The sequence below is a fragment of the Pelophylax lessonae genome, assembly GCF_965119305.1.
Source record: "Pelophylax lessonae genome assembly, chromosome: 3".
NCBI lineage: Eukaryota > Metazoa > Chordata > Amphibia > Anura > Ranidae > Pelophylax > Pelophylax lessonae.
In genome coordinates, this window is record NC_138770.1 from 127,918,785 (window position 1) to 127,941,193 (window position 22,409).

Below are 22,409 nucleotides of genomic sequence, written 5' to 3' on the forward strand. Positions count from 1 at the left end.
CAGAGCAGTCAGTCAGTGGTTGACGGTCGCAAGCAAGGTCAGTCAGTCACAGATCCCTATGGTCAGGCAGTCACAGATCCCTAGGGTCAGTCAGTCACAGATCCCTATGGTCAGTCAGTCACAGGATGGTCAGTTAGTCACAGGTTGGTCTGTCAGTCCGTCAGTCACAGGTCCCAAAGCACGTCACACAGCTGCAGAGAGAGACTCACCAGTCGCCGCTGCTCCTCCTCCCCTGCTTCCGTGAACCTCCCTCCTCAATGCTGTGTGGTGTCCGTTCACCGCCGCAGCCGCCACTCCCCCGTCTACCGCCGCGGTTTACAGTCCCGGTCCTTCACGTCCCGGTCCCGCTCTCTGTTCCGGTCTCTCTGTCCCCTGCACTCGCGCCGGCTTCTGGTGACCTAGTGCGGCTCCCCCGCATGTGTCACCCGGCTCTCCTCCACGCTCTCCTCTACACACACTCCTCCAGCTGCTCGCTGCTGCTTGCTCCTCCCACTTCCGGCTCTCGCACTCGTACCAGCACTTGGACTCGGGCAAGTCCAAGTTTCGATTCTCCAGAAACTTCCATTTGAGAATATTCAGGAGATTTCCTTGCCTACATGATCCCAGAAGGTGACATTCATGTTGGCTATTACCTCGGCCCGCAGGGTATCTGAATTGCCGGCATTATCCTGTCACAGTCCCTATTTAGTGGTTCATAGGGATAAAGTGGTTCTTCGTCTCTCTCTATCATTCCTGCCCAAAGTTGTCTCTGACTTCCATTTGAATGAGGACATTGCATTGCCTTCCTTGTGTCCCAATCTGGCTCATCCCAAGGAATTTGCTTTGCATACCTTGGATGTGGTTCGCGCGATTCGGGTGTATCTGGCAGCTACTGAGTCCTTTCGGAGGTCAGACTCGCTTTTTGTGGTTACGGACAGACCAAGAAAAAGGCTGGTCGCTTCTTCGGCTACCATTTTCAGATGGATCAGACAGACGGTGACTCAGGCCTTTTCGATTAAAGGTCAGGTTCCACCTTTCCCTGTGCTTCTTGGGCCTTCCGTCATCAGGCTTCAATATCGCAAGTTTGCAAGGCGGTCACTTGGTCGTCGGTGCATATCTTCACAAAATTCTATAAGGTAGATACCTGTCTGCGGATGCTTCTTTTGGCCACAACGTTTTGCAGGCTGCTGTTTAAGAGGGGCTGTTCCCTCTTGAGCGTTTTTTTTTATTTAAACTTTTATTTTTCAGATGGGGCTCCTGTGACCAGGTTAAGGCTCCTGTGTCCTGGTTAAGGGCTCTTATGTTTAGCCCTGGGTTATTTTCCCCACTCCCCATTTTCCTTTTGGCACTGCTTTTGGACGTCCCAGTAGTTATGATTTATGAAGCGCTGTGTCCATCGAGGAACTCAGAGATATGGATTTTATGGTAAGTACAAAAATCCCATTTAAAAAAAAATAAATCCAACGCAAAATATACTGACCCTGACCTTTGACCCTTAACTTGACATTTGACCCTGACCTTGACCCTAACAATGACCTAGATCAAGCCTTGAGGTAGCTATTTTTAATTTTTTTTTTTAATTTGTATTTTTTTTTTTACACACTTTTGTTTCTTTACGTCTTTCTCCCCTGGCAAGGAAAGAAATATACAATGTATCTTCCTCTCCATTCAGAGGAGAGAAAAAACAAAAAACACATGGAGCGAGCTGCACCGTGACTGATTACTGTGATAGCCAATTAAAGGCTATAACAACAATCAGGTGATCGGGAGCCAGGAGTCCCAGTTCCCAGTCATTACTTTGAACCTGGGGCTACCAGTGAGAGCCTGGTCTCTGTGCTGGGAATGCACGGTGCTCCCAGCAGGAAAATTGGTGTGTACAGGTGGCGGGAAGAGGTTCAAAAAGACTCTGAAGTCAGCACCAGGACAAGTGTGACTGGTGGTGGGAAGATGTGGTCCTGTGGTGTGAGGCCCGGTGTGCTGGTCTGTTCTGTGACTATAAGAGCATGCTAACTTACACATCATTGTCAGGAACATAGTGCCAGCCATCAGGCTTATGCCCCATACACACGTGCAGATTATCTGCAGACTTTTGTCTGCAGACTTACCTTTTCTATGTAGTGCAAGGGCCTGCCGGATTGCATACAAATTGAAAGTGTTTAGGTTTGACCTCATATTATATGGTTTTGGTAAGTCTGCAGACAAAAGTCTGCAGATAATCCCCACGTGTGTATGGGGCATTAGACACAAGCATAGGTGCGCTCACATTATTACCCACATTTATTAGCATGTGCATGCACATCCACTGCTGCTAAGTGGCCTATTTAAATTTGAACTCTGCACTAGTTCTATGCTGCATGGTCTTCGACCTTGTTCCTCTGATCCATTTCCTGATATGCATCCTTGATCCTGTTACTGACCCGACATCCTCACTAAGGCCTCTTTCACACGAACGATCCGATCCGCCTGTCAGTCTTTAGGCGGATCTGATCGGATCCTCCATGCATCCCTATGGGGCAGCGAATGTCAGCGGAGACATGTCCGCTGACACACGCTGCCATCCGCATCCGATCCTGTCCGTGAAATCCAGCCAGATGGAAACCCTATTTTCCATCCTTTCAGGGGATTGGATCGAAAGAGAGAGGACAGGTGGTCCGCTCTCATCCGATTCCCCCATAGAGAGCAGTGGGGCTCTGACACCTCCCTCTCCACACACAGTGCGGAGACGGAGCTGTCATCTGCCTGCTCAGCGGGGATCAGCAGATCGATCCCTGCTGAGCAGAGAACGGACTGCAGCAGGCAGCGCAGCGTGTGAAAGGAGCCTAAAGCCCCGTACACACGTAGCGATTGTCGGCCGTAAATATTCGGCCGACGACCGATCGGCCGATTGTAGGCTTGTTAGTATGATGCTTCCGACAGCGCATTTTCGGCCGAACAGAATCTGTCGTGCAGGCATTAAAATTTTTGTTGGCCAACACCAGAACGGCCGATTGTTCGCCAGTCAGTACAGATTTCGGCCGACAGACAGCAGATTAGCAAGACTGGGCATGCTCAGAAAAGAAAAAAGACAAGGAAAGTTAACCATCACATGACATCACTTCTGCAGTCGGCTGTTGTTGGCCGACAAAATTCGTGTGCAGTCTTTTGCAGTTTTCAACAGACACGACAGCCCTGGAAAAGACGGCCGATCGTTCGGCCGACGATCAGTACGTGTGTACGGGGCTTTACTCTCGGATTACTCATGTCTGCTCCTGTTTCCTGTGTTACTCTGCTACCGACCTCGGCCTGGACTACTGACCACACTTCTGCCTAGTAATCCTTACCTCACTACCCCATTGCTGCTGACTTCTGCCTATTCCTTTAAAGTGGTTGTAAAGGCAGAAAGTTTTTCATCTTAATGCTTTAAGATAAAAAACCTTCTGTGTGCATCAGCCCCCTCTAAAACTTACCTAAAGGTCCATCTAGATCCAGTAATGTTGCATGAGAGACTCGGCTGTCCGGGACTCCCCTCCTCATTGACTGAGAAAGCAGTGCAGCACCATTGGTTACCGCTGCTGTCAATTAAAGTCAGTAAGCCAGTGAGGAGAAATGGGGGGTGGGGCTGAATAGAGGCTCCATGTCTGAATGGACACACGGAGCTGCAGCTCGGCTCAGGTGCCCCCAAAGCAAAATGCTTGCTGTGGGGGCACTTAATAGGAGGGAGGGGCCAGGAGCACTGAAGAGGTACCTGAGAAGAGGGAGATCGGGGCTGCTCTGTGCAAAACCCTAAAGCCCCGTACACACGCACCGATCGTTGGCCGAAAAGCTTCGGCCGACGACCGATCTGCCGATTGTAGGCTTGTTAGTATGATGCTTCCGACAGCCGACAGCGCACATTCGGCCGAAAAGAATCTGTCATGCAAGCATTAAAATTTTTGTATGCCGACACCAGAGCGGCCGATTGTTCGCCAGTCAGTACAGATTTCGGCCGACAGACCGCAGATTTGCAAGACTGGGCATGCTCCGAAAAGGAAAAACACAGGGAAAGTTAACCATTACATGACATCACTTCTGCAGTCGGCTGTAGTCGGCGGACAAAATTCTTGTGCAGTCTTTTGCAGTTTTCAACAGACACCGACAGCCCTGGACAAAAGACGGCCGATCGTTCGCTGACGATCGGTACGTGTGTACGGGGCTTAAGGCTTCGTTCACATGTCAGCATAGAGATCGCGGGCAGAATCACCGCGATCTCTACGCTGACATGTGAATGGAGCCTTAGTATAACATGTTTTTTATTTTTAACTAAATGAAAACAAAACTTCGGTATCACTTTAACCTGATTCTGCTTACATCCTGGTGTCCATCCAGCCGTCACTTGACCAGGTGTGGGACCTGACTCCACCATCAACTGAACTTGACATCTTCATGGTGCATTGCCAGCTGTACCTCTGCTTTTCAGATAGCAGCACTCCCCAGTTCCTGCTCAAAATGTCTACACCTTGACACATTAGCCTTTCCTTCACCCCTGCAGACCCAGTCTTAACATGCAGGGGTGCTCGGATGGGAACTGGCCAATACAAGGTGGAGCTGAACTAATCAAATGTGAAAGAAAAAACATAAAATACATGAAGAGCGCCAATGTGCTGAAAATTTGTGCATCAAACACGTGAGGAACATAAAGAAATAAATATATATATGTGCACCATCAAATATATGAATAAAAAGTTTTCTTTTTTCGGATGGGAACTGGGCCACCCTCGTTATGTCATACAGGTGCATGACAATCAATCTAACAAACAAAACTAAAGGCCCGTACACACGAGTGGAAATTCGGCCAGGACTTTTTGTCCGACGACCGATCTGACGATTTCGGCTTGTTAGTATGGTGCTGTCGACAACCGACTCCAACTTTTCGGCCGAAAAAATCCTGGTGTGCAGGCTATAAAATTTTTGTCCTCCATCAAAACACGTCCGATTTTCATGCAGTCAGTACTGATTTCAATGGGGAAAAATCTTATGAGCAAGACTAGGCATGCTCAGAGAAGAAAGAACACAAAGAAAGCAAACCAACACATGACATCACTTCTGAAGTAGAATTCTGTCGTGCGGGAAAATTCGTGTGCAGTCTAGGCACATTCCAACCAACAGACACCACTCCGGACAAAAGACGGATGAGCGGTCGGCGGAAATTTGTTGCGTGTACGAGGCTTTAGTTTGACAGCATGTAGTTCCCCCTGCTGTGCATTTGTCTGTGCGTCTTTCAGGCCTAAATTATTTTGTTTTAAAAATGTTACTCATTTTTAAAACTTTTTTATTTTTTTTTACTACTTTGGGCCAGTTTTCCTTTGATAATAATAATAAAAAAAAACCACTAACACATGTCAAAGTTGCAAAATTGTGCTTAGGCAATACGTCTTGTTTTAAACTTAGGCGTGAAGAGGTTAAACGTTGAAGTACTTAAAAAAAAAAAAAAAGTGGTTCAGCGTCACTCAGGTATTAGTGTTAGTTCACATCTACAGTATATGGGTGCATGCTGTGTGTAGGGCAGCCCATTCCTTTCAATGGAGTGCCTTACCCATGAGTAGGTTGCCACCTCATCCATTTAATTCCGAACACATATTAACTACTTCAGCTCCCTAAGGTTTACCCCCTTCATGACTAGGCTATTTTTTGCGATACGGCACTGCATTACTTCAACTGACAATTTTGCGGTCGTGTGATGCTGTACCCAAATAAAAGTGATGTCCTTTTCTTCCCCACAAATAAAACTTTCTTTTGGTGGTATTTGATTGCCTCTGCGGTTTCTATTTTTTGCGCTATAAAAAAAAAGCCAACAATTTTGAAAAAATAAATAAATAAATATATATATTTTTTTAACTTTCTGCTATAAAACACACCCAATCAAAATGTAAAAAATCTAATTTCTTCATCAGTGGTTTTGCATGTACAGAAGTGTATGCGTTTAGCAACGGCGTAGGTGTGCCATTTCCAAGGGAAGGCACCCCTATGTATCTGGTAAAGGGTAGCATGTTTTTTGGGGGTCAGGAACGCACACAATTTTGCACGCATTCCCGGCACACATAGATATGAAGCTAACCATAATGGGGGTCTGTGTGTCAGGATCTGGATTACTGGTGGGCTCTCCTCTTCCCCTCACATGGGGTATTATGACACTAGGGGGTTGCCACCTCATCCCTTGAAACATGAACACATATGAATTACACAGGTTCTCTGACTAAATAAGGTGATAATTAAACTCAACTATTGACTTATGTGCATTATATTTACCTTGGAACCTGTACGGATGAGGGGGCAACCCTATATGACACATGGAGCCTCACACTGCATACACAGCTCTATACTACCCCATACAATATATCTATAGTACATAGAGGAGGAGATATGTGCCTGAGCATGAATAAACATTGTCTACTGTATATGTATCTCTATAAGGATAACACAGCCCATACTCATACAGCGCCTCATCACTACATGCACGGTTTCTACAAAAGCCCCGCCCCCACGTGGTCAGGCGCGCTCCCCCTGAAGCGCGGCCCCGGGCTAGTCACGTGACGAGGTGGGACTGTACTTCTCGGCAGAACACCGTAAGTTGTGGGGTCTGTGTGTGGCGGTGTGTCTCCATGGTTACCATTGTAGAGGGATCTCTGGGGAAGCTGTATACATTGTATGTACTTCCTGTACAGTGTGCTTATAGTATACATCGGACTGTCAGTGTATGAAGACCTGGTCCTGGCAATGGCCCTGCCTGCTTGTCTCTTCCTTCACTTCCCCTATTCACCCCACTGTGTGCAATGGATGGTTTATGGTAAAGAGAACCTGTCACATACCTGATATAAAGAGGACCTGTCACTTAGATGGTATTAACCCCAGTGTGTGCAATGGATGGTTTATGGTAAAGAGGACCTGTCACTTAGATGGTATAAACATGTCCTGTCACATACCTGACATAGAGGACCTGTCACTTAGATGGTATAATCACTTGCTGACTGCCACACGACTATTTACGGTGGCACTCAGCCCCGCACAGGCAAAGTGACGTAGTACTACGTCGCTCGCCTGCGAGCCTCTAGGGGGCCCGCCCCCGCTCGTTCACGGACATTCCAGTGCGAATTACGATGTCCACCGGTCACTCGCGATCTCCCGTTGGAGAGGGAGAAAGGCAGACGGCTGATGTAAACAAAGCCGCCTGTCATTCTCCGTGGTGTAACTGCAGAGCTCATACGATCCTGCTATGTAGGATCGTATGTCTCTGTGGTTACATGAAAAGCCACACCCCTTTACAGTTAGAAGCACGCCCCTAGGGACACATTTAACCCCTGCATCTCTAATAAAGTTAACCCCTTCCCTGCCAGTGTCATTTTTACAGTAACAGTGCATATGTATAGCACTGATTACTGCAGTAATGTCACTGGTAACCCCAAAAGTGTCAAAAATGTCAGTCAAGGGTCCGATCTGTCCACCGCAATGTCGCAGTCCCGGAAAAAAAATCGCAGATCGCCGCCATTACTCGTTAAAAAAAAACAATAAAAATTACAAAAATCTTTCCCTTAGTTAGTAAACGCAATAACTTTTGTGCAAACCAATCAAAATACGCTTATTGCAATTTTTTTTACCAAACATATGTAGCAGAAAACAAATTGGCCTAAAATGTTAAAAAATTTAGATTTTTACATTTTTTTTAGGGGGAATTTCATATAAAAAAAATGTGAAAAATATTGTTATTTTTTCAAAATTGTTGCTCTTTTTTTGTTTATAGCGCGAAAATTAAAAATCGCACAGGTGATCAAATACCACCAAAAGAAAGCTCTATTTTTGGGGAAAAAAGGGACGTCAATTTCATTTGGGTACAGCGTCGCACAACCGCGCAATTGTCCGTTAAAATCACGCAGTGCCGAATCGCAAAATAGGGCCTGGTCAGGAAGGGGGGAAAATCTTCCGGGGCTTTAGTGGTTTTAAACAATCCCTGCCACATTCCTGAAATAAAGAGGACCTGTCACTTAGATGGTATAAACAGGCCCTGTCACATACGTGACATAAAGAGGACCTGTCACTTAGATGGTAGAAACAGGCCCTGTCACTTAGATGGTAGAAACAGGCCCTGTCACATACCTGACATAAAGAGGACCTGTCACTTAGATGGTATAAACAGGCCCTGTCACATACCTGACATAAAGAGGACCTGTCACTTAGATGGTATAAACAGACCTGACTGCATGCAGAGATAGTTGTGGAAATGAACACCAGGAATCCCAGTGCTGCCAGACAGTAGTGCTAATCACTAAATTACCGTACTGTACTCCTCTAGCAGTATGTAATATTAAGGCTTCATATCTGCACATACCAATACAAATATTCAAATTGATCCTTAAATTTTGCTTTCTTGCAGAATGGAGCATAGTCTGCTGCAGACAGCCAATGCAGAACTAGAGAAACGTCATCTAGATGTGGCTGAGGATCTGTATGGCAAAGTCATAGACAGCTGCGCACAAAAGAGGTGAGAGCACACACAATCTACAAGCTGAATATGCTAAAAAAAATAAAAAAAAAACTATAGGACTATAATAAAGCTGCCAACCCCAGGAGGTTTTTACTATTTGGAGTACCCCAGTATTAAGGAAACTCTGACATGAGAGAATAGTGAAGGCTGCCATTGCTGAACATGCCTTTTGAGAATCTCAGTTTCCTGGCTGTGATGCTTTGGCTTCAATGCTGTATTTATCTGACTCTGACGCTCGTTTACAACGTTCTCATGCCAGGTTTATAAAAGTTCTTATATGAGACACAGCCAAGCAACTTGCATTTTCAAAAGGAGATCAGCAATGGCAGCCCCATACTTCTCTCATGTCACTTTGAGAGCTGTAGTCAATATGTAGCTTGTAGCAACAGGATCTCTACTAGTAGCAGGAATGCTAAAAGAGCACTCATCTGCTGCTACAGCATTTCTCCTTCACTGGCTGAAGCAGAATCTTTAATACACAAGCGCGAGGCAATAGAGCGACACTTTACTAGTTAGGATGAGCAAGAGAGTGACACTTGGCGTAAGTGAATGCACTCTTAGGCTCCATGTACACGGGACGCTGGAAATGGCCGTTTAGGAGCAGTTGGGCATTTTTTTCAGAAGCCCCTGAACCCATCTACATTTTATCTTATCTGTCCATGTACACAGGGTCGTTTACAGTCATTTGCAGGCAGTTGCGTTCAGGGACTGTTTTTAGAACGCAATTATTTGCGTTTGAACGTGTGTTTTCTGGCGTTTCAAACACACAAACGCGTCCGTTTAACGCGTCCGTGAAATACACTTTTTACTAACCACAAACGCAAGGACGAGGTTGGAGGGGTGGGTGGTGTTTAACTGCACTGACCACCAATGCTGGGAGGGGGTAAGGTGGGGGTTAATAGCATTGACACTGACAACCAATAAAGGTTGACCCCAATCATCAATTCAGGTAGAGGGTTAAGGGGGGGGGGGGGTGTAACTGCCATGCCACTGTCCAACAGTGTTAGGGGAAGGTTTAAGCGGCGATAAAACCAAAAGCACCAATAGCAAACTTTTATTATATTGCAGCTTACCAATTGTATTTCAAAATAACAAGCTGTCTTGCAGATGTAATAATTACAGGGATGCAGCAAACCATTCAACACCTACAGGGGTGATTTAAAATGATCAGTTTTATTTATTTATATAAAACCTTTATCCAAAAAGGAGAAAAACTGTTTGCAGCTTACAAAGTGTTAGCTAGAGTTTGGCTTTAGTTTTTTAGGGTATCTAGCCAGTACATCTAACATTCCACTCAGCCTTAGACTATTAATGCATTTGTTCAAAGGTACCCCTGTGCTCCTTTATCCAGAGTGGGGAGAGGTGCTCTAGTACAGGAGGTGTGTTACAGGCCAGATCAGCAGATGAAAACAGATTAAAGCCTGAAAAAAATTGAATGCAGCCAATACATCTAATGATTGGTAAGCTGCAATATTTAGTTTTTGGGTTCAGGATGGGTTTAAGTGGGGTGGGTTAACCGCATCACCACTGACCACAGTTGATCGGGGATTGATAACAGTGCTGCCTCTGACAACCTGTGTGGGGGGTATTACTGTGGTCATTGACACCAAAGCTAGGGGTTATTATATGGCATCAATGTAGGTAATTTTAGTTGTGGCCCCTGACATCAGTGCTGTGGGCTATTGCTGTCACTGATACCAGTGTTGGGGTTATTACTGTGGTCGCTTACACCGGTGCTGGGGGTTATTTTTATGCTAATTGGTGCCAGTGCTGGGCATTAGTATTGTGGCCACTGACACCAATGCACTGAGTTACCAATACTGCCGCTGGCACCAATGCACTGAGTTACCAATACTGCCGCTGGCAAAAATGATGGGGAAATTAATTATTCCTATTTTCTTCTTAGAGTCGGTTCACACTAAGGTGACATGACTCTGTACTACTTTGGGGGCGACTTGTGCATTGCCATGCACCACGACTTTGGAGCGACTTGCATGGACTTCACATAATGGAAGTCTATGCAAGTCGCTCCGAGGTCGCCCCAAAGTAGTACAGGACCCTTTTTCTAAGTCGGAGCGACTTGTGTCGCTCCTATTAGAACGGTTCCTGTAGCGGTCAATAGACCGTGACTTGTCAGGCTGACAAGTCGCGCTAGTGTGGACTGGGTCTTAGTGTGCGTCAGAAAAAAAACAGAAAAACAAAAGACGGCAGGATCAAAATTTTCATGTGTTGAGGTGTGTTACATCCTGTTTATTTTAAATGGCCTGCCTAACGTGATGCAATGTAATTCAATACATGAAAACTAGCTGTTATCATGTGGACCTCTGGAAGTTTTTTTGTGGGGGGGGGGGGGGGGGCACACTTGAGGCCCTTTATAGTTTATAAGTGTTGCATAAGGCTTCTCCCAATGCTACAATTCTCATGTTATTTCCAGAGCAAACATTTCACACAAGTTAATAGCGTGATACAGTAGCTCTTGTGTAACCATGTCTTTATAGTTTGTGCCATTATGTGTATTAAATTTGTGTCCCAAATACAGATTTCCAAGTGCAGATTCATAACACGGTTTGTTTCCATTTCAGTCTCCTTTATCATGCCTGACATAAAGTTATAATCTAACTAGCTTTACAGAGGAATGTGAAAGCACAGTGCATAGTCCAGAGGTTATATATGTCCTACAAGGCATGTCTGGATTTTATAGGCACCTATAGCATCCTTAACAGCTAACAGCACTGTACAGAACACACGTCATTATCCTAAAGCCTTGTACACACGATAAGAATATCAGACAAAGGTTTTTTTTTTTTTTTTTTCTTTTGCATGTAAAGCCTCGTACACACGCGTCGAAAATCGGCAGGGAATTTTTCGGCTTGTTAGTATGATGCTTCCGACAACCGACTTTTCGGCCGAAAAAAATCTGGTGTGCAGGCTATAAAATTTTTGTCTGCCGTCAAAACACGGACGATTTTCGTGCAGTCAGTACAGATTTCTACAGGGAAAAATTTAATGAGCTAGACTGGGCATGCTCAGATAAGAAAGAACACAAAGAAAGCAAACCAACACATGACATCACTTCTGAAGTAGAATTTTGTCGGGCGAGAAAATTTGTGTGCAGTCTAGGCACATTCCAACCAACAAAACACCACTCTGGACAAAAGACGGACGATCGGTCGGCCGATAATCGTTGCGTGTGTACTAGTCTTTAGTCTCCAAATCGAAAACCAACGGGTTATTAAAGTTAAGACAATTCTCCTACGAGAGAATACAACTTCGGAAGTGATGTAATTTGTTAAATTGCATTGTAATGTATTTCTGAGCATGGGTGGTCTGGTATCGTACAAGAAAACTTTTCATGTTGGTCCCTTCGGATATTTTTTCGTATGCACTGTGATAATCAGTTCTGGAAAGCTGTGCACTAACAATCAGATTATCGTATGAGCCGTATTTTTCATCCTATTTTCTCTTCGTTTGTACTAGGCTTTAGTAAGTATCATAAAAGACAGTGACATGAAGGATTAAACTTTTTGACATTACAGGAACATTTGGTTTATGTGTTTGGAGACAGATACTCTCTAAGGTTTCCAACTCACATGTCGTTTGTGTACAGAGAACATACACTTTAGATCACCTTAGTGTTAATGGGCCTATGGGAACTGTGGGTCTGATTTACTAAAACTGGAGAGTGCAAAATCTGGTGCAGCTCTGCATAGAAACCAATCAGCTTCCAGGTTTTATTCTCAACGCTTACTTGAAAAATCTAAAGTTAGAAGTTGATTGGCTATCATGCAGAGCTGCACCAGATTTTGCACTCTCAGGTTTTAGTAAATCAACCCCTGTGCCCCGACTTTTGATTCTGAAAGATGTGCTCTCAGATCTGAAACAGCTGGAATGGAAGCTGTGATCATCTGAGGACCTAATGTTCATGGATGTGACGGGGGTCACTGCTGTTGTCTCATAAATTATATTGGCATCCAGCACCTGCCCAGAACACCTTCATCTGTAAGATTTGGCCATCTCAGTGGACCTGATGCAGATCAGGCTATGCATTTCAGATGAGGCAAAGTCTTCGGCATCCCTATTCAGCATCTGTGTGGGTAGACCAGCCATTCTCCACCAGGGTTTCTTCAGAGGTTGTTCCTTTAGCTGTGGCTGATTGGCCTCCCATCTGATGGTGCCTCCATTGTTCTGGGTTCCATGCTACTTGGCAGAACAAGCTTTATGACACCAGTGATCTTTTTCACTGTCTGTAAGGGTGGCACTTTTACCACCGCTGTAAATGGGGCATTCTTTCTACTGGCCACCAATGTAAGGGGAATTTTTCCCACTGACCAATGAATTAGTTGTAGCAGGGGTGCCCCAAAACCTGAAAATTATTTTAAGGGTCCCTTCCTTTTATTGCAAAATATGCAGCAGATTTGAATAAGTCAGTAAATGGCTGTACTTCATTTACAAATGGTGACGTCTAGTTTTTGAGGTTAACTTTTCAAATGATCCTGCAGTCTTTGTCTCCCCTATAAAATAAGGCCAAAGTGGTTTATTATAGCCAAAGTCTTCGTATGATTCCCCCATAAATTACAACACTTTGTTGTTCAAAAGTATTCTACCAAAAATGTGATTTACTAGTTAAATAATCCTTCAAGAGGGCGTGTTTTTAGATTGATGTGATTTGGAAAATAATTTTTTATTAGCATTTAATGGCTTGTAAAGGTTAAGATAGAAGGATTTAATGTTGTATATCTTTTTTTTCAGCTGCACCCACATATTCAGCATTTGTCCAGGCACACAAGGCCAGCACTCCCAGCTCTGCCTAATGTTATGATGTCATAAAATAAACTTATTTATGATGGTTGGGAGTACACCGTTATAAATCTGCCCTTTCTTTGATTCTCCCACTGTCTCCAACTATCTTCTTTTTTTTGCTCTTCTTATTTTTTTATTTTTAAAGTGATTTCTCTTTTGTTTGTTTTCCTGAAGCAAATGCAGCTCTGAAGATCTAGCGACCGCCTACAATAATAGAGGGCAGATTAAGTATTTCCGGGTTGACTTCTATGAAGCAATGGACGACTACACAGAGGCGATACGAGTGAGCCCTAATTTCGATGTGCCTTATTACAACAGGGGCTTGGTCCTGTATCGATTAGGTGGGTGCTGCTGGAGTTTGCTGATAGCATCTGCTTGTTTAAAAAAAAAAAAAAAAGTTATTAGTATGTGTGAAAGTGCCGGACTCTTGCGACTTGACCTGTGTGTATGGCAGAACACACAGGCCTTAATGAAACATCACACAATTCTGCTCTCCATACTGCTTTACTGAAACCCATAGCCGTCATTGTTTCAGTGCATAGGTGCTCAACCTGTGGCCCTTCAGCTGTTGCGGAACCTACAAGTCCCATGAGCGATTGCTGGGCTGACAGTTACAAACATGACTCTCAAAGGCAGAAGTATGATGGGACTTGTAGTTCTTTAGCAGCTGGAGGGCCAAAGGGTTGCGCACCCATGCTTTAGTGCATCCAATTGTGCAAAATGCAGCCAGTGTGGAAAATAAAGATCCAAACTCCTATCCATAGGAATGATCATACAGTCATCTGACCTTGTGTTTACTAGCAGAGTCAAAACCTAATTCATATAGCTACAGTATATTATGGATGAGAAGTACCTACATAAATAAAGCACCCATCATCGGATAACTTTACTAATGATAATAAATGATAATCTGATCTTTATCGATCATTTGGGATTGCACTCCAGATAATACACAGGTAAAAAGCAAGAGACTGTGCATGTATGCTTAGGAGGTGGGAAACCTTTTTTTGCTTTTAAAAGGATAAGGTCACCTTTTTTTACAAAAAATAATAAATGCACATCTTTTTTGCAGGTAAAAAATGTCCATTTATTATTTTTTTACTTGGAGCCTGGAAAGCATTGCAGCCATGATCAGCAGATTGCAGCTTCCATGCAGGACTCCTGCAGATTTGTCAGTGTATCTGTCTGTTCGTACCTCGTATGGGCAGGCAGATACACACTGACAGGAAGAGACCATGAACTACCAGAGCTCTCACCAGCGCCGTGGTAGTTTATTGAGAACTTCAAGCCGACAGCTGAAACTACTTGTAGTTTCCCATTCACAGAACTCTGTAAATGAATGACGTGGGTAGAAAGGTGAAGTCCTGCACAGCCGTATTTTAATTATTTTTTTTCTCTTTCACCACTTCCTAAAAACCAAATTATCTGTACGTTGGCTTGAGAACGTGGTTGTAGCGGGGTGATGCCTGCAGCTAGAGGAATCACTCCGGTATCGTTTTTTAGAGCTGGCGGTCGACTTTCTGATAACAACCCATGTGGCTCAGCAGCCACTCGGCTGTTATCCCAGGGACACTCGAGCGTCCAGCTGGCACGTTTGCAGGCTGGTCAGAGTCCGAACACAGACACAAGTCGCTCCGACTCAGAAAAAGGGTCCGGAGCTTCTTTGGGGCGACCAGGAGGCGACCGCCATAGACTTCAATGTTATGAAGTCCGTGGCGGCCGCTCCGAGGTTGCGGCGCGCTGCTCGCACCGCGACCTCGGAGGTCGTGGTCCGAAGTAGCGTCGCCCCAGTGTGAACGGGGGCTCACAAGGAATGTTTACATTCTTTGTGACAGCAATAAAAGTAAACTGTGAAAAAAACAAAAATTTTTAAAGCGCCCAGTCCCCGTGTGCTCGTGAACCAATGAAAACACATACATACATAAGTCGCGCCTGCAAATGTAAACTGTGTACAAATTACAAATTTGAGGTATAGCTGCGATCGTCAGCACAAGAGCAATAATTCTAGTAAAAGACCTCCTCTGTAACTCTAAACTGGTTACCGTTAAAATGTTTTTTTAAAGCATTGCCTATGGAGATTTTTAAGTACTGTAGTTTTTCGCCATTTCACGAGTGTGTGCAATTTTAAACCATAACATGTGGGGTATCTGTTTACTCAGCGTGACATCATCTTTCACAATATACAAAAAAATTGGGCTAACTTTTTTGTTTCGTTTTTTTTTAATTCAGTAAAGTGTATTTTTTCCAAAAAACGTGCATTTGAAAGACTGCTGTGCAAATACCCTGTGACATAAAATATTGCAATGACTGCCAATTTATTCTCCATAGTCTTTGCTTAAAAATATATATACTTTTTGGGGGTTCTAAGTAATTTTCTAGCAAAAAATACTGATTTTTAACTTGTAAACAACATGTGTCAGAAATAGAGATGGGAACCTCCCAGCGAAAAGGAAACACATGATCCACAACAGTTAAAAAGCCATCACACATACAGGCCCTCAGTGTTATGTGTTCCCCTTTAGCCTGACAGGATCTAGTTATTTTTTATCCTTTTTAGGGCATCTTGCTAGGAGGCAGGGGCCTAATCGGTTCAGATTTTCCCCTAGAAAATGCATGGGTGCCTGGTGGGGAAGGAGGTTATGGAACTGAGCTCTGGAGAGACCCCCTCTCTCCTGCTTTAGATGTTTTTTCCATGTGTGTGTGTGTGGGGCACCCACTTTTGGGGGAGTGGGGCGCCTGTTCTTCCAGGTAAGGGAATCAGAGGACTTTCACCCCTTTACTCATTGTGCACCCCAGGCCTTCCGGAACCAAACAGTAGGGCAGGTGGCATCCACGCCCGGTGGCCCTCATCCATCCGCCACAATTTTCTCTTGGTTTCATACTCTTATGCATGTTGCTGGCCTAAGTAATTTTTTTAATTTAGTAAAAGTTTGTATATTCAAATCTTAGAGGATCAGTTCACCTAGAAATTATATTTTAGTAATAGGCCAAGTCTGGTGGACTTAGTGATGTGCTGGCTTGGAGACCAGTGAGATTTAAACATTATTTGGAATTTATAAAGAGTGTTGTAGATACTCTTTAGAAAACTGTCTTGTGATAGTGCAACTGATGCACATGTCAATAAGATGTATATAAATCTGCTGAAACTCTGACAGAACTGTCGCAAACATTTCACCTTTCAAGTGGCAGACTTTTAGTCTCAGAAGCTATTTTGGAGAAGTTGGGAGAGCAATGGAAATGTATCAAATATCAGTTCAGGAGGAACTTTTGTCACAGAATGTCTTATGGCCAGTTCACACCAATTCCTGCACATTCCCGTGTGGTGCAGTTTTACAGCCTATTCATTTGAATGTGCTGGAAATCATACCAGAATGTAGACAAAGTAGTGCATGGGCTACTGCAGTGTCATGTGATCTGGTGCCGGCACCCACAGCAGATCACAGAAGCAGTGTGTTTTGAACTTGGTGTGGAAAGGGAACGTGCCTTTCCTGCACCGCATTCTAGTGTGAATCTGTTCTAAAAGATGCAACACTTTGATTGGGTTGATTTAATAAAAACAGAGTGCAAAATCTAGTGCAGCTGAGCATGATAGGCAATCGGCTTCCAGTTTTTTTTTTTTGTCAAAGCTTTATTGAACAAGCTGAAGTTAGAAGCTGATTGGTTACCATGCACAGCTGCACCAGGTTTTTCACACTCCAGTTTTAGTAAATCAACCCCATTATTTACATGTGTGAAACAATCAACAATTTTATTGCAACATGGAAGAGGTCCTATTTTCCTCTACTTTCCTTATCACCAATATAGTGGTATTTCCTTATTAATTTATTGGAATGATAATACTGTACAGTAAACGTGTCGCAAATAAGAGCTACTTGAATTTGACGCATGTGTCAGTATTGACAATTTTAACGTTGCAGAGTTTTCATGAACATGACGGAAACCTTTTGACCATATACACACTGCCAGAAATGTTTTAAAACTTTTTTGGCTCTTTTGCTGCCCAACCACTACTGATACGTTGCACTCCCCCTTGTTACATTCCCTATAATAAATTAATTCATTAACCAAAACCTGAAGTGACCAAAACATTCCTCTTTCACTGCTGGTACCACAGCTTCAGTCCCTGAAAATCCAATCAGTTTTGCTCTTGAAGTGCCCAAATCCTGGGCCGCTCTGCTATGCAATTATCAATCCAGCTTCTAGGACTGAGAGCCAGACTCTGCCCGCTAATCTTTACTATTGGGTCATGGATATGATTGATCTCTACAGTGGGGATTAGTAGTTGACAAGGTGGTGGCACTCACCTCTACATATCCTTATCAAAGCAAATTAAACATACTACTGATATTTAGACAGCTGCAGCGGTTCCGGTCAATTTCTTTTATCACTTTAGGTTTGTTTTACAAATGCAGAAAGACTTGAACCCCCTTGTAACTGCTGAACTCTATAATCTGCCAGAACTAAAATATCTATTTTGATTTTACGGATCATTTTATATCAGCAGCTTATGGAAAGTCTTTGTACTGCTGCCGGAACACAGTGCTGTATACTGTATGTTGCTGATGCTACTTATAGTTTATACAGTGCTTACAGAAGGTGCATCTATTATTAAAGGAAATAGTTAATTTGGGCCAACTGAACTATGTAAAGTAAAACTAAAACACTTAGCATTAAATGTTATATTGTCTCTGCTGTTCCAATTATTTGACCTCACTCTTTTTTTTTTTTTTTTTTTTTTTTTTTTTTACTTTTTTTTTTTTTGGACAGGATTTTTTGATGATGCCATAAAGGACTTTCGGAAAGTATTGCAGCTAAACCCTCAGTTTGAAGATGCAAAGATCAGCCTACAACAAAGCATTCTGGACAAGGAAGAGAAAAGGAAAAGGCTTTCTGGAATCTAAATGACCATAGATTTGCTTGACACTGGTGTGAGTGTATTTTATGCACACCTGCAGAGATAACCTAAAGGGTTGTTCCAGATTCAATTGAAATTGGTGCTTTTTTAATCCCCCACCAGCTTGTTTTATCAAGGAGGCCAGATTCACATATTTGCATTATGTTAACATACATTATGTTAGGACCATCTCCTTTTTTTTTTTTTTTTGAATGGGCCACAATGCACCACAATGCAGCTTTCAGCGAATCTGCCACAATGCACAGATGCAGGTTTTTTTTATCACATCTGTCACAACACATATATGTTTCATGTGTGTGGTGTGGCACTGTAAAACGCACATGCATTGTGGTACACTAGTAATTGTATTGGGGTACCATTCAAAATGAATGGCACCAAAGTGAACCACATTTACGCATATTTGTGTGTTACCGCAATGCTCTAGGGTGAATCAGACTTCACTGGAGGGGGTGCATTTCCATATCTTTACCACTGCTCTTGTCATTAATTAGCTCAATGTTTAATTTGATTGATTATGAAGATTGCCGCATGGGAGATGCCACTCCAAGGTGAGATAAGCAGTACCACTTTGATGATTACTTTTACTTAGATTGCGACAGAAAGAATAGGAGCCAGCAAGTGAATCACTCAAATCGGTTATGGGTGGATTGAAGCAATAAAAATAATAAACGTGATAACTGTAATAATACTTTACACTGGACCTTCAATTCCAGAAGAAAGAGCCATGTTATGCTACTTCCCTTTTTAATATGAAGCTACCAGCTTAATTAAGGAGCCAAACAACATGTAATAACCTAATATGTATTGATTAAAAAGTGTCTGAAACCAGACTTGTTCGCAGAGAAATATGGAAGCTGCCATTGCCAAACTTTCCATCTTAAAAAGCTAGATGCCTGGTTGTCATGGTGATCCTTTGGGTTCAAGTCATCAATGTGTGCAGATCAAGAGTTCCAACTTCACTTGCCGTATGCTTATTCTGGATCAGTGCTTGTAGAATGAGGTTTACAATGTCTGTTTTTTTTTTTCTTCAGAGAAGGTTTCCTCTAGGGAAACTAAATCTAATATACTAATATGTGAATATGAATATGTGAGAATTGTGAATACTGTAAATGAATTTAAGAATGCCACTATAAATTAAACCGGCCATGTTCATTGGAAGGGGATGGGGTGGCCTACTTTAAATCCACTTCTGTCGTCAGACAGGAAACCGTCTGGCAAGAATAATGGATGTGACTCAGGACAGTGATGACAGAGGCAGTCATTTTAGCAGCAAGAAAAATCTGGCTACATACACTGCCATCCATATGAATATACCCACAAATCAAATTTAAAGAGACCCTAATAGTGAAGAAATGTGTATGAAATACCACCATCCCAAGTGTTGAATCCTACTTGTCCAAAATACTCCAGTGTCAGGATGGATGAAGAATCCAAAGCTAGTAACTGCTGTGAGAAAGAATTTGTCATTGGAGTCCCCAATTAATATAAGGAGTCAGTGAGTGAGTCAGCTCCTCCGTGTCCTACAGTGACAAAAATGTCGGTTTTGGTGGGGATTCTTGCTTGAGGTGATTGTAGCCATATTAGTGCACTTGAAAAAGAATCAGTTGAGTGCTGTCCGTGATACTTCTTTTTCAAGACAAGCTTTCGGGGTATGTCCCCTTCTTCAAGGTCCAAGCAGTGCTAAAGTACAAAAAGTGTCATGGACAGCACTCAATTGTATCTAGATTTTTGAAACTGTCCCAAATCTAAAACCAGCAGTTTTTCTTTTTTTTTCAATGGCCCTGTTAATACTACAGAGCCTAAAGTCCATATATAGTGAAAAAACGATTTTAGATATGCATCTCCATGCTCCATCTATTGTGAAAAAAATGTCCCCTTTTGATGTGGTGTGTGTGTTGTGTTTTTTTTTTTAACCTACCTCATTGGGACATTGAGATAGCTGTGGTCAGCACTTACTGCCATTGATGACAACACTTAGAACCTTACTCATTCTGCATGATGGGATAGTAGTCAACAGGGAGACAAAGCTGCAGTGATTTCACTGCAGGGGAATCTGCGTTGTTACCCTGCTGAAGGAAATTCCTGGCACTGGTAGGATCATTCAGTATTTTATGCAAAAAGAAAAAAAAAATCTGTTTAAAGTATGCTGTTTGCTTTAAGTCATAATGATGTTTCACTGGTAATTATTTTTACAATTGACAATTGTTCTATTTAAAGGGAAAATATATTGATCAGTCATCCCATTATGACCTCCCACTATAACTCATCAAGCCTCTGATGGTATACTGTGGTATCTGGCACCATGCCATCAATAGCAGATGAGGTGGGGCCTCCATGGATCGGACTTGTTTTTCTAACACATCCCACAGATGCTCGATTGGCTTGAGATCTAAGGCATTTGGAAGCCAAGTCAACACCTCAAACTTATTATTGTGTTCCTCAAACCATTCTTGAATTCATCAGATCAGACCACCTTCTTCCATTGCTCTGTGGTCCAGTTTTGATGATGTTCATGTGCCCATTGTAAGTGCTTTTGGCTGTGTACCCAAGTCAGCATGGGCACCCCAACTGGTCTGTGGCTACACAGCCCCATACATAACAAACTGTCATGTACTGTGTGTCCTGACAACTTTCTGTTAAAACCAGCATGACCTTTTTCAGCAAATTGACCTACAGTAGCTCTTCTGTTGGATGGGACTACACTGTCCAGCCTTCGTTCCCCATGTGCATTAATGAGCCTTGGTCACCCACAGCCCTGTTGCTGGTTTATTGGTTGTCTAGCCATTACAATCTGGCCATTGCCAAAAACGCTCAAATCCTTATGCTTTCCCACTTTTTCTGCTTTCAACACATCAACTTCAGGGACAAAATGTTCACTTGTTGCCTAATATATACATTGTAATGAGATAATTAATGTTATTTATTTTACCTGTCTGTGGTCATAATGTTATGGCTGATTGGTGTATAATCTGTTGATTTTTATTTTTCAGACGTGTAAAAAAGAGTAGCTTGTTATAAATACTGCAATCTACAGTGGGTACAGAAAGTATTCAGACCCCCTTAAATTTTTCACTCTTTGTTATATTGCAGCCATTTGCTAAAATCATTTAAGTTCATTCTTCTTCCTCATGAATGTACACATAGCACCCCATACTGACAGAAAAACACAGAATTGTTGACATTGTTGCAGATTTATTAAAAAAGAAAAACTGAAATATCACATGGTCACAAGTATTCAGACCCTTTGCTCAGTATTTAGTAGAAGCCCCCTTTTGATCTAATACAGCCAGGAGTCTTTTTGGGAAAGATGCAACAAGTCTTTCACACCTGGATTTGGGGATCCTCTGCCATTCCTCCTTGCAGATCCTCTCCAGTTCTGTCAGGTTGGATGGTAAACGTTGGTGGACAGCCATTTTTAGGTCTCTCCAGAGATGCTCAATTGGGTTTAAGTCAGGGCTCTGGCTGGGCCATTCAAGAACAGTCACGGAGTTGTTGTGAAGCCACTCCTTCGTTATTTTAGCTGTGTGCTTAGGGTCATTGTCTTGTTGGAAGGTAAACCTTCGGCCCAGTCTGAGGTCCAGAGCACTCTGGAGAAGGTTTTTGTCCAGGATATCCCTGTACTTGGCCGCATTCATCTTTCCCTCGATTGCAACCAGTCATCCTGTCCCTGCAGCTGAAAAACACCCCCACAGCATGATGCTGCCACCACCATGCTTCACTGTTGGGACTGTATTGGACAGGTGATGAGCAGTGCCTGGTTTTCTCCACACATACAGCTTAGAATTAAGGCCAAAAAGCTCTATTTTGGTCTCATCAGACCAGAGAATCTTATTTCTCAACATCTTGGAGTCCTTCAGGTGTTTTTTAGCAAACTCCATGCGGGCTTTCATGTGTCTTACACTGAGGAGAGGCTTCCGTCGGGCCACTCTGCCATAAAGCCCAGACTGGTGGAGGGCTGCAGTGATGGTTGACTTTCTACAACTTTCTCCTATCTCCTGACTGCATCTCTGGAGCTCAGCCACAGTGATCTTTGGGTTCTTCTTTACCTCTCTCACCAAGGCTCTTCTCCCCCGATAGCTCAGTTTGGCCGGACGGCCAGCTCTAGGAAAGGTTTTGGTAGTCCCAAATGTCTTCCATTTGAGGATTATGGAGGCCACTGTGCTCTTAGGAACCTTAAGTGCAGCAGAAATATTTTTGTAACCTTGGCCAGATCTGTGCCTT

The 22,409-nt window shown here is 43.2% G+C and overlaps 1 protein-coding gene across 2 annotated transcripts in view; it reads left to right on the top strand.

Moving 5' to 3' along the window:
- The first annotated feature begins 8,334 nt into the window (after positions 1-8,334).
- Positions 8,335-22,409, top strand: part of TTC32 (tetratricopeptide repeat domain 32) — a 330,468-nt gene continuing 316,393 nt past the window's right edge. The window contains exons 1-3 of one of the 2 annotated variants that reach the window (XR_014225042.1): positions 8,335-8,470; positions 13,448-13,614; positions 18,041-19,003. Coding sequence is in view for 1 of the 2 variants with exons in the window: in XM_082251295.1 (XP_082107421.1) it covers positions 8,364-8,470; positions 13,448-13,614; positions 18,041-18,174 (408 nt within the window). In the remaining variant the exon portion in view is untranslated. Of the gene's footprint in view, positions 8,471-13,447; positions 13,615-18,040; positions 19,118-22,409 lie in introns of those variants that run through there. The other variant, XM_082251295.1, reaches the window with a different exon arrangement.